The 12,033-nt window shown below is 44.7% G+C and overlaps 1 protein-coding gene across 1 annotated transcript in view; it reads right to left on the minus strand.

Moving 5' to 3' along the window:
- Positions 1–12,033, minus strand: part of LOC115138877 (ventral anterior homeobox 2-like) — a 38,069-nt gene that overhangs the window by 863 nt on the left and 25,173 nt on the right. Inside the window, exon 3 of the mRNA XM_029676071.2 lies at positions 1–2,501. This exon is cut by the window's left edge and continues 863 nt beyond it. Within this exon, the coding sequence (XP_029531931.2) occupies positions 2,004–2,501 (498 nt within the window). The 3' untranslated portion in view covers positions 1–2,003. The remainder of the gene's footprint in view (positions 2,502–12,033) is intronic.

Consider the following 12,033-nt stretch of genomic DNA (forward strand, 5'->3'; position numbering starts at 1 on the left):
TGGAATGCTTTCGACACCTTGTCGAGTCCATGCCCCGATGAATAGGAAAACCACCAAGCTAGAGGTGAGAAATAGAAAGTTGTGAAATAACCCAGTGGAGATAACTCTAGTTAATATTGACAAACTGAGGTCGAACTACAGTGACCAGGGCTTGGAGCTTCGAGTCTCTTTGAGAAAATAATCTAAACGTGTCTGAACTGAATCCAGAATCTCTGACTAACCCTTAACCTGTCTTCTTACTAGATAGTCTGCGTACACTGCGTTTGGAACTGTACCTATAGGTGATACAACCTGTGAATATCTGATACCTCAAGATCTCAAATAACTTTCACGGTCTAGCACATGACAACAAACTATATTCAAAAAGAGGGAGATGGGAGATCATGTAAAAATCTTCAAGGAACATAAAGTGCTTTAGATCAAAGTAAATGGGCGAGTCTTGAGCGCGGGAGAGGGTCTAGGAAGGAATAGCCAAATATAATTGTTAGATAATAAACAGGGAAAGGGGAAATAGAAGCCATTGAATGTACCAATCTGAGAAAACATATACATAAAAAAAAGCTTATTATGACTTGGGAGAAGAAACCAGTTTAAAAGAGATGATGCCTACTGCATCCTACAGTATCTGTCGACCCATCAGAACATCACACACAGACTTCCATGAGATAAGGAGAAGGATTGATATGAACCGGTTAGAAATTCTGTCTGTGTGTGTGTTTGTGTATGTGTGTGTGTGTGTTTGTGTATGTGTGTGCACCAAACCTACGTGAACAACATTCAAACACAAGATTTGGGATAAGGAGTGTTTGGCCAGACCAAGCACAGGGGGCGGTGGTGGGATATGTACGGGACAGATGGGTCGCTTTTTATGTACACCAAAACAAATTCACCCCCCACCCCGCCCCCCAACGATGATGAGCCCTTTTTGTTTGCAAACATTCAGAGATGATCTAAACCGGGGGTTGTTGTGGCAACCTGCGGGTGGGTGGCTTTAAACCAGAGAGTAGTCTCTGTAGCCAATGGTAAAGCATACGGAGTGATACTGTCACCAGTGAATTACACATCAAGAGTTCATCTCATGGGAGTGGATAAAAGGTCAGGGGGTTAGAGATCAGAGGTCAAGCTCCTCAGGTTGACCTGGATTTACTCCAGTTGATTGGACGACACGACGACGTGAGGACGTGGCGCAGAGAGGGGCCAGGATAACGGCGCTATTGCTAACCCGTTACTTTGGCAAGGCCATACTGTAACCCCCAGTACCTTTTCTCAACTGCTTTTTCTACATATTACTTGTCCACAATTTTTTTTTAAATACACACAACAAACCAAATACAGAATTTACAGGAATTAGTGTTGGACACTATACAGTGCAAATTAACATTAGAAACTGCTAACGCGTATGATTATTTGACTTAGAACGCTCTGGCAGAAAACTGCCACATGATGGGAAACCTGGTCATTTTTGCTGGAATGTTAAAGGGGTAACTGGTTGCACTCCTTTGTATTGTAATGTAATCTACAGACGACATCACGCTTATTCACTTACACTGACTCAGTCAGGGCCTTTTCTACGATGTCAGGCTTTTAAAAAACATACTATGGAACAGAAAGAAAGAAAGAAAGAAAGAAAGAAAGAAAGAAAGAAAGAAAGAAAGAAAGAAAGAAAGAAAGAAGAGAACGATCACACAAACGTCCTGACTGGACAAAGTGAACAAAGGAGGAGAAGCGTTAAGAAAAAAAGGTCTGTTCTCCGTATGAATCACACACACATTTCATTTCTCCCAAATAATTCACAAGCAACGTTTTTGTGTGTGAGGGGCTTCATCATCACCCCTGTCTGTCACACCTCGAGGTCCTGTTCCGTAACCCCCCCCACCGTGGCAGGCAGTAGCTGAACAATGATGTTGATGGGCCAACCAATGATGGACAGCAATGTTGGTGGGTGGATAGGTGGGAGACCAGAGGCGGGGGGGGGGTCATCCCAAACCCTTAATGGCCGCTTTTTAGGAAACTCTCTTCTTCCCACTTAGATCTCCATCCTTGGAGATCCTGTCCAGCCGCATGTATGGCTCAAATGCCGAGGACCCGCACCCGTACCCAGACGCCAGTTCATGATGAGCGCCCCCTAGCAGCGGCATTGAGAAGCACAGTGAGTGCGGCGGCGGCATGCCCAGACGTGGTGAAGGTGAAGTCCCTCCCAGGGAGGGCAGTGACAGCCCGAAAGTTCCACCCATGCCAAGAATGCCATTTCCTGGTGGCGTGCTCCTACTCACGCCTGGCGAGGAGGTGCCCCCTCCGGAGCTGACCAATAGGGAGCCATTTCCTGGGTGGTGGCCCAATGGGGGATTGGGGGGCGGGGCGGAGAGGAGGCGGCCCTGTTCGAGGAGACGCAAAATGTTACAGGTTGCCAGTGACTCCGAGGTGGAGGAGGAGTGCTTGTCAGAGTCCTTGGTCGTGTCCTTCTTCTGCTTGGTGCGGCGGTTCTGGAACCACACTTTAACCTATAAAGACAGAAGAAGTGAGACAGACTAAAGAGTTAAAACATGGCTTTATTCATTGAACGGTTCACTAAATCAGCAGACAATAGGAGAAATAATAACTCTTACTTATGTCTAGTTCAAACCACACAAACACAGATTCTGTCTCAACAATCATCTTAGCCATCATTGGATTCCGGTTAATTCTGTTGCATGAAACTTTTATGAAAATGAAACCTTTATTTAATTCAGCAAGTCATTGTCAAGAAGGCACCTCCAAGTTGAGAGTTACGATACATAACTACATTATTTTAGTGGAGGCTACAGTAAAGTATATGATATTATATGATATTTCCACAAGTTGGTGACACGTGATACCTAGCTAAGTGCCTGGCCATCCATGCACGCACAGACACAAGCAGTATACATACAGAGACAACCCCCAGTACACCTCATTGGATTTCCCACTGGGTTCAACCATGATTGGTTGGTTTTTACCCTCATCTCTCTCCACTCAAATCAAATCAAGGTTTAGCAGATGTTAAAGCAAAATGCTTGTGTTTCCAGCTCCAGCAGTGCAGTAAATGTCTAACAGTGCAATACTAATACACAAATAATTCCTGGAGAAAAAATACTTTGAAAAAAAATAAATAATAAAATATCAGAATGAGTAATGTCAGAGTACAGAATATAAATATGTGGTGCGCACAGACAGTATGGACAATATATAAGTAGGAAAAAAGCATGTACAGCAGTAGTTATATAGGATGGGCTATGTGGAGAATACAGTATGTACAGCAGTAGTTATATAGGATGAGCTATGTGGAGAATACAGTATGTACAGCAGTAGTTATATAGGATGGGCTATGTGGAGAATACAGTATGTACAGCAGTAGTTATATAGGATGAGCTATGTGGAGAATACAGTATGTACAGCAGTAGTTATATAGGATGAGCTATGTGGAGAATACAGTATGTACAGCAGTAGTTATATAGGATGGGCTATGTGGAGAATACAGTATGTGCAGCAGTAGTTATATAGGATGGGCTATGTGGAGAATACAGTATGTACAGCAGTAGTTATATAGGATGAGCTATGTGGAGAATACAGTATGTACAGCAGTAGTTATATAGGATGAGCTATGTGGAGAATACAGTATGTACAGCAGTAGTTATATAGGATGAGCTATGTGGAGAATACAGTATGTACAGCAGTAGTTATATAGGATGGGCTATGTGGAGAATACAGTATGTACAACAGTAGTTATATAGGATGGGCTATGTGGAGAATACAGTATGTACGGCAGTAGTTATATAGGATGAGCTATGTGGAGAATACAGTATGTACAGCAGTAGTTATATAGGATGAGCTATGTGGAGAATACAGTATGTACGGCAGTAGTTATATAGGATGGGCTATGTGGAGAATACAGTATGTACAGCAGTAGTTATATAGGATGAGCTATGTGGAGAATACAGTATGTACAGCAGTAGTTATATAGGATGGGCTATGTGGAGAATACAGTATGTACAGCAGTAGTTATATAAGATGAGCTATGTGGAGAATACAGTATGTACGGCAGTAGTTATATAGGATGGGCTATGTGGAGAATACAGTATGTACAGCAGTAGTTATATAGGATGAGCTATGTGGAGAATACAGTATGTACATAATAATAATAAATTAACTTCTCAGAGATCAAATTATATTTGATTGCCCCGATAGGTTGACGCAGACAAGGGGGAGGCATTAGAATGAGATGGGAGTGGAATGGGGACCTCGTCAGTCATTGGGTGTGAGAGTGGAATCGATTCTGGTGCCACCAATGACAACAGAGACTAAAGTATCTAATACGCTGGCCCAAGTAAGCAAAAGCTATAACCACAGGGATAGGTTTCAATGGTATCTAGGATGCTGTACTGCAGTGTACTGTAGTGTACTAGACTGCACTGTACTGTTCTGCACTTTACTGCACTGTTCTGCTCTGTACTGCACTGCACTGTACTGTAGTATACTGCATGGTACTGTAGTGTACTGCACTGTACTGTAGTGTACTACACTGTACTGCACTGCACTGTACAGCACTGTAGTGTATTGCACTGTACTGTACTGCACTGTTCTGTACTGTAGTGTAGTGTTATGCACTGTACTGAACTGCACTGTTCTGCACTGTACTGTACTGTAGTGTACTACACTGTAGTGTACTGTACTGCACTGTAGTGTACTGTACTATAGTGTACTGTACTGTACTGTTCTGCATTGTACTATACTGCACTGTTCTGCACTGTACTGTACTGCATTGTACTGTACTGCACTGTAGTGTACTGTACTGCACTGTACTGCATTGTTCTGCACTGTACTGTACTGTAGTGTACTGCACTGTACTGTACTGTAGTGTACTGCACTGTATTATACTGCAGTGTACTGCACTGCACTGTGCTGCACTGTATTGTACTGTAGTGTACTGCACCGTACTGTAGTTTGCTCACACACACACACAGGGTAATGGGGGTCAGGGGAGATCAGATCTGTTTGCTCACACACACACAGGGTAATGGGGGTCAGGGGAGATCAGATGCGTTTGCTCACACACACACAGGGTAATGGGGGTCAGGGGAGATCAGATGCGTTTGCACACACAGAGAAATCACACTCATGAAAAATGTATACAATCTTCACTGACTTACTGCTCTTTTCCTCACCTCTTGGGTGTGAGTGTGTGCATTCGTACGTTTGTGTGTGTGTCATGGCATTCGATCCGGGCAAGGCGATCCCCACACATGACCCATTGATGTGAGCTGACTGGAAGAATGCGATCGCTGCATTTTCATATCGAGAATAAACCCTCTGTCAGATTCTCCTTCGTATTCTTCTCTCTCCGCCACTCTATACATTCACCATGAGACAAACACATCTCTTGGCACAGATCATGTAGTGTAGTGTTCACACTAACACGCAGCCTACACGTCCACACTCACATGCTCACATACATGTATAGGACCGTCACAGACCACATAGTGTACGTATACAGTACACGCTACCATCATCAACTCATCCACTCTTTATCTGGAGAACACTGCCATCTAATTAAGCTAAAGAGGGGATTGGTGGATTGGTAGAGCGAAGCAGAGTGAGTTCCAGTTACATTGACAACGCTGGGCCAACTGTCCACCGGCCAAACCCAGAAGGCACTGGGCCAACTGTCCACCGGCCAAACCCAGAAGGCACTGGGCCAACTGTCCACCGGCCAAACCCAGAAGGCACTGGGCCAACTGTCCACCGGCCAAACGACGCTGGGCCAACTGTCCACCGGCCAAACCCAGAAGGCACTGGGCCAACTGTCCACCGGCCAAACCCAGACGACCCTGGGCCAACTGTCCACCGGCCAAACCCAGAAGGCACTGGGCCAACTGTCCACCGGCCAAACCCAGAAGGCACTGGGCCAACTGTCCACCGGCCAAACCCAGAAGGCACTGGGCCAACTGTCCACCGGCCAAACCCAGAAGGCACTAGGCCAACTGTCCACCGGCCAAACGACGCTGGGCCAACTGTCCACCGGCCAAACTGTCCACCGGCCAAACCCAGACGACCGGCCAAACCCAGACGAAGCTGGGCCAACTGTCCACCACCCTATGGTTGTGATACAGCCTGGATTTGAACCAGGGTGTCTGTAGTGACACCTCTAGCACTGAGATGCAGTGCCTTAGTCCACTGCACCACACGGGAGCCTGGGGTAGGGCTGGTCAGGGCTGGGCAGAACATTGCTGGGCAGGGCTGGGCAGAGAAGGCTGGGCAGGGAGGGGCAGAGTACTCTTGACCCAGGCCCATACACTATAGAGTGAATATTGTGCCATTTGAAACACATCCACGATGAGTAGGACCTACCTAGCCTATATGACTAGCAGCAGTGTGGCAAGGACAGGGCACACACAACGCTGCCGTGAGCTGCTGCATTCACATCACACACAGCAGTCATAGAGAGCTCATATGTCTGTAAAGCACGCGACCGCCGCTCAACCACAGAACAGAAACCAATGCTTTTCAATGTAGAACATTTGGAATTGGAAGTGGAATTTGGTTTCCATTCTAAATGGACTGAAATGGAAAGGGAATTGGCCCCAACCCTGGATAGAACTGTTGGTTAGTTGAGTCCCTTTCAGGGCACCATGGTCTCAGCAGACCATCAGTATGTGTATAATGAGATTGGGGAGGAATCCTCCCCAGCTGAGAAGGATACTGACGCTACATCTTAGACTTAGAGTAGTAAAGACCTGGGCCCCTATCCACAGTCTCAGTCTTGTCTTAATCCTCTTTATGTATACAGTATATACTATACGAGCCTAAGTTAAAAATACCACTTCCCAAATCAGGGTTTTTCAAGCAAAGCCTCTGACTGATTCCTGTGTGTTCCTAATTCCTCCCAATTGGGTGAAAACCCACACACCTTCAGGCAATCACCTCTCTGCGCTTCCTCGATGGGGCACGGCTTAGCCAGGGGCTGAGGAAAACCCTAAGGTTTACAGGGGACTATGGGGGAAATTATGAAAAGAGAAAGAGAGCAAATCTCTACCCTCTCCATACATCTACACTATTGGAAATAAATCCGTCCTAATGGGATCCAGGGTTCAGAGATGGGGCAGAGATTACTGAGAGAGAGGGGGGAGAGAACGAGAGAGAGCTGGGCAGGCATGACCAGGATTTGCACTCAAGCCATCACCCTCCCCACCGCTTCTACTAGGGCATGGCCGGGTCAGAGCAGGGCTGGGCAGGGCATGGCCGGGTCAGAGCAGGGCTGGGCAGGGCATGGCCGGGTCAGAGCAGAGCTGGGCAGGGTCAGAGCAGGGCTGGGTAGGGCAGGGATGGGCAGGGCTGGGCAAGACTGAACAAAGCAGAGTATTGGTATGTTGTTATTTTATTAGGGTCCCCATTAGCTGTTCCAAAAGCAGCCTACATATCAATGCATACACACAAACTATCTAGGTTAAATAGGGGAGAGGCGTTGTGCCTCGAGGTGTTGCTTTATCTGTTTTTATAAACCAGGTTTGCTGTTTATTTGAGCAACATGAGATGGAAGGAAGCTCCATGCAATAAGGGCTCTATATAATACTGTATGTTTTCTTGAATTTGTTCTGGATTTGGGGACTATGAAAAGACCCCTAGTGGCATGTCTGGTGGGATAAGTGTGTGTCAGAGCTGTGTGTAACAATTTGGGATTTTCAACAGTTTCTTATAAAAAGAAGAAGTGATGCAGTCAGTCTCTCAACTCATAGCCAAGATAGACTGGCATGCATAGTACTAATATTAGCCCTCTGATTACAATTAAGAGCAAAATGTCCCGCTCTGTTCCGGGCCAGCTACAGGTTAACTAGGTCTTTCCTTGCAGCACTGGACCACACGACTGGACAATAATCAAGATTAAACAAAACAGAACTTGCTTTTTGGAGTGTGGTGTCAAAAAAGCAGAGCATCACTATTACTGCTAGACCTCTCCCCATCTTTGCAACCATTGAATCTATATGTTTTGACCTTGACAGTTTATAATCTAATGTAACGCCAAGTAATTTAGTCTCCTCAACTTGTTCAACAGCCACACCATTCATTGCCAGATTCAGCTGAGGTCTAGCACTTAAGGAATGATTTGCACCAAATACAATGCTCTTAGTTTTAGAGATGTTCAGGACCAGTTTATTACTGGCCACCCATTCCAAAAGAGACTGCAACTCTTTGTTAAGGGTTTCAGTGACTTCATTAGCTGTGGTTGCTGATGCGTATATGGTTGAATCATCAGCATACATGGACACACATGCTTTGTTTAATGCCAGTGACAGGTCATTGGTAAAAATAGAAAAGAGTAGAGGGCCTAGAGAGCTGCCCTGCAGTACACCACATTTACATGTTTGACATTAGAGACATTTCCATTAAAGAAAACCCTTTGAGTTATATATTAGATAGATAGCTCTGAATCCACGATATGGCAGAGGTTGAAAAGCCATAGCACTTAAGTTTTTTCAACAACAGGTTATGGTCACTAATATCAAAGGCTGCACTGAAAGTTAACAGTACAGTTCCCACAATCTTCTTATTATCAATTTCTTTCAACCAATCATCATATGTGTACATGTTGAGTGCCCTTCTCTATAAGCAAAGAAATAGCATTGTAATTGGTCAAACACCATTTTTTCCAACAGTTTGCTAGGAGTTGGCAGCAAGCTTATTTATAGGTCTCTTGTTAGAACCAGTAAAGGCCGCTTTACCACTCTTGGGTAGGGGAATGACTTTGGCTTCCCTCCAGGCCTGAGGACAAAGACTTTCCTCTAGGCTCAGATTAAAAATATGACAGATAGGAGTGGCTATAGAGTCAGCTATCATCCTCATTAGCTTTCCATCTAAGTTGTCAATGCCAGGAGGTTTGTCATTATTGATAGTTAACAATAATTTTCCACCTCTCCCATACTAAGTTTACAAAATTATTAGTTTTTTTTATACATTAATATAATTGCTCACTGTTTGTCGTGGGCATTTCCTGCCTCAGTTTGCCCACTTTGCCAATGAAATAATCATTAAAATAATTGGCAACATCAAACGGTTTTGTGATGAATAAGATGGAGTTGAATTTGTCTTTCTGCCCATAATTTCATTTAAATTACTCCAAACTTGTTTTCCGTCATTCCTTGTGTCATTGATTTTGGCTTCATAATAAAGTTTCTTCTTCTTTTTGTTGAGTTTAGTCACATCATTTCTCAATTTGCAGTAAGTCAGCCAGTCAGATGTGCAGCCAGACTTATTAGCCACTCCTTTTGCCCCATCTCTTTCAACCATACAGTTTTTCAATTCCTCATCAATCCATGGCGCCGTAACAGGCCTAACAGTTGTTTCTTAACAGGTGCATGTTTATCAATAATTGGAAGAAGCAATTTCATAAATTCATCAAGTGCAGCGTCTGGATGCTCCTTACTAATCACATCAGACCAACAAATATTTTTCACATTATCCACATAAGAGTCACAGCAAAGTCTTTTGTATGATCTCTTATACACTATTTTAGGTCCAGCTGTTGGAACTTTGTCTTTCCTGGATATAGCCACTATACTGTGATCTCTACATCCAATGGGTAAGGATACAGCTTTAGAACAAAGTTCTACAGCATTAGTAAAAATGTGATCGATACATGTGGATGATTTTGTTCCTGTAGTGTTTGTTAACACCCTGGTAGGTTGATTAATAACCTAAACCAGATTACAGGCACTGGTTACAGTAAGAAACTTCCTCTTGAGCGGACAGCTTGATGAAAACCAGTCAATATTCAGGTCCCCAAGAAAGTAGACCTCTCTGTCTACATCACATACACTATCAAGCATTTTCACACATATTATTTAGATACTGACTGTTAGCACATTATGGCCTATAGCAACACCCCAAAAGAATAGGCTTTAGATGTGCTAAGAGGACGGGGCGGGGCTAGGCAGAGCAGTACTGGGCAGGGCAGAACAGATGTAGGATAGCAGAGCAAATCAAATCAAATGTATTTGTCACATACACATGGTTAGCAGATGTTAATGCGAGTGTAGCGAAATGCTTGTGCTTCTAGTTCTGACAATGCAGTAATAACCAACGCGTAATCTAACCTAATAATTCCAAAACTACTACCTTATACACAAAAGTGTAAAGGGATAAAGAATATGTACATAAAGATATATGAATGAGTGATGGTACAGAACGGCATAGGCAAGATGCAGTAGATGGTATCGAGTACAGTATATACATATGAGATGAGTAATGTAGGGTATGTAACAAAGTGGCACAGTTTAAAGTGGCTAGTGATACATGTATTACATAAAGATGCAGTAGATGATATAGAGTACAGTATATACATATACATATGAGATGAGTAATGTAGGTAAACATTATATTAAGTAGCATTGTTTAAAGTGGCTAGTGATATATTTTTCCATCATTTTCCATGAATTTCCATTATTAAAGTGGCTGGAGTTGAGTCAGTGTGTTGGCAACAGCCATTCAATGTTAGTGGTGGCTGTTTAACAGTCTGATGGCCTTGAGATAGAAGCTGTTTTTCAGTCTCTCGGTCCCTGCTTTGAAGCACCTTTACTAACCTCGCCTTCTAGATGATAGCGGGGTGAACAGGCAGTGGCTCGGGTGGTCGTTGTCCTTGATGATCTTTATGGCCTTCCTGTGACATTGGGTGGTGGTGTAGGTGTCCTGGAGGGCAGGTAGTTTGCCCCCGGTGATGCGTTGTGCAGACCTCACTACCCTCTGGAGAGCCTTACGGTTGTGGGCGGAGCAGTTGCCGTACCAGGCGATGACACAGCCCAACAGGATGCTCTCGATTGTGCATCTGTAGAAGTTTGTGAGTGCTTTTGGTGACAAGCCGAATTTCTTCAGCCTCCTGAGGTTGAAGAGGCGCTGCTGCTATGGTGTTAAATGCTGAGCTGTAGTCGATGAAAAGCATTCTCACATAGGTATTCCTCTTGTCCAGATCGGTTAGGGCAGTGTGCAGTGTGGTTGTGATTGCGTTGTCTGTGAACCTATTTAAGCAAATTGGAGTGGGTCTAGGGTGTCAGGTAGGGTGGAGGTGATATGGTACTTGACTAGTCTCTCAAAGCACTTCATGATGACGGAAGTGAGTGCTACGGGGCGGTAGTCGTTTAGCTCAGTTACCTTAGCTTTCTTGGGAACAGGGACAATGGTGGCCCTCTTGAAGCATGTGGGAACAGCAGACTGGGATAAGGATTGATTGAATATGTCCGTAAACACACCAGCCAGCTGGTCTGCGCATGCTCTGAGGACGCGGCTGGGGATGCCGTCTGGGCCTGCAGCCTTGCGAGGGTTAACACGTTTAAATGTTTTACTCACGTTGGCTGCAGTGAAGGAGAGTCCGCAGGTTTTGGTAGCGGGCCGTGTCAGTGGCACTGTATTGTCCTCAACGCGGGCAAAAAAGTTATTTAGTCTGTCTGGGAGCAAGACATCCTGGTCCGCAACGGGGCTGGTTTTCTTTTTGTAATCCGTGATTGACTGTAGACCCTGCCACATACCTCTTGTGTCTGAGCCGTTGAATTGCGACTCTACTTGGTCTCTATACTGACGCTTAGCTTGTTTGATTGCCTTACGGAGGGAATAGCTACACTGTTTGTATTCGGTCATGTTTCCGGTCACCTTGCCCTGGTTAAAAGCAGTGGTTCGTTCTTTCAGTTTCACGCGAATGCTGTCATCAATCCACTGTTTCTGGTTTGGGAATGTTTTAATCGTTGCTATGGGTACGGCATCAACAAAGCACTTTCTAATGAACTCGCTCACCGAATCAGCGTATTCGTCAATGTTGTTGTTGGACGCAATGCGGAACATATCCCAATCCACGTGATCGAAGCAGTCTTGAAGCGTGGAATCAGATTGGTCGGACCAGCGTTGACCAGACCTGAGCACGGGAGCTTCTTGTTTTAGTTTCTGTCTGTAGGCTGGGAGCAACAAAATGGAGTCGTGGTCAGCTTTTCCGAAAGGAGGGCGGGGGAGGGCCTTATATGCGTTGCGGAAGATAGAATA

Source organism: Oncorhynchus nerka, linkage group LG12 (assembly GCF_034236695.1).
Source record: "Oncorhynchus nerka isolate Pitt River linkage group LG12, Oner_Uvic_2.0, whole genome shotgun sequence".
Taxonomy (NCBI): Eukaryota; Metazoa; Chordata; class Actinopteri; order Salmoniformes; family Salmonidae; genus Oncorhynchus; species Oncorhynchus nerka.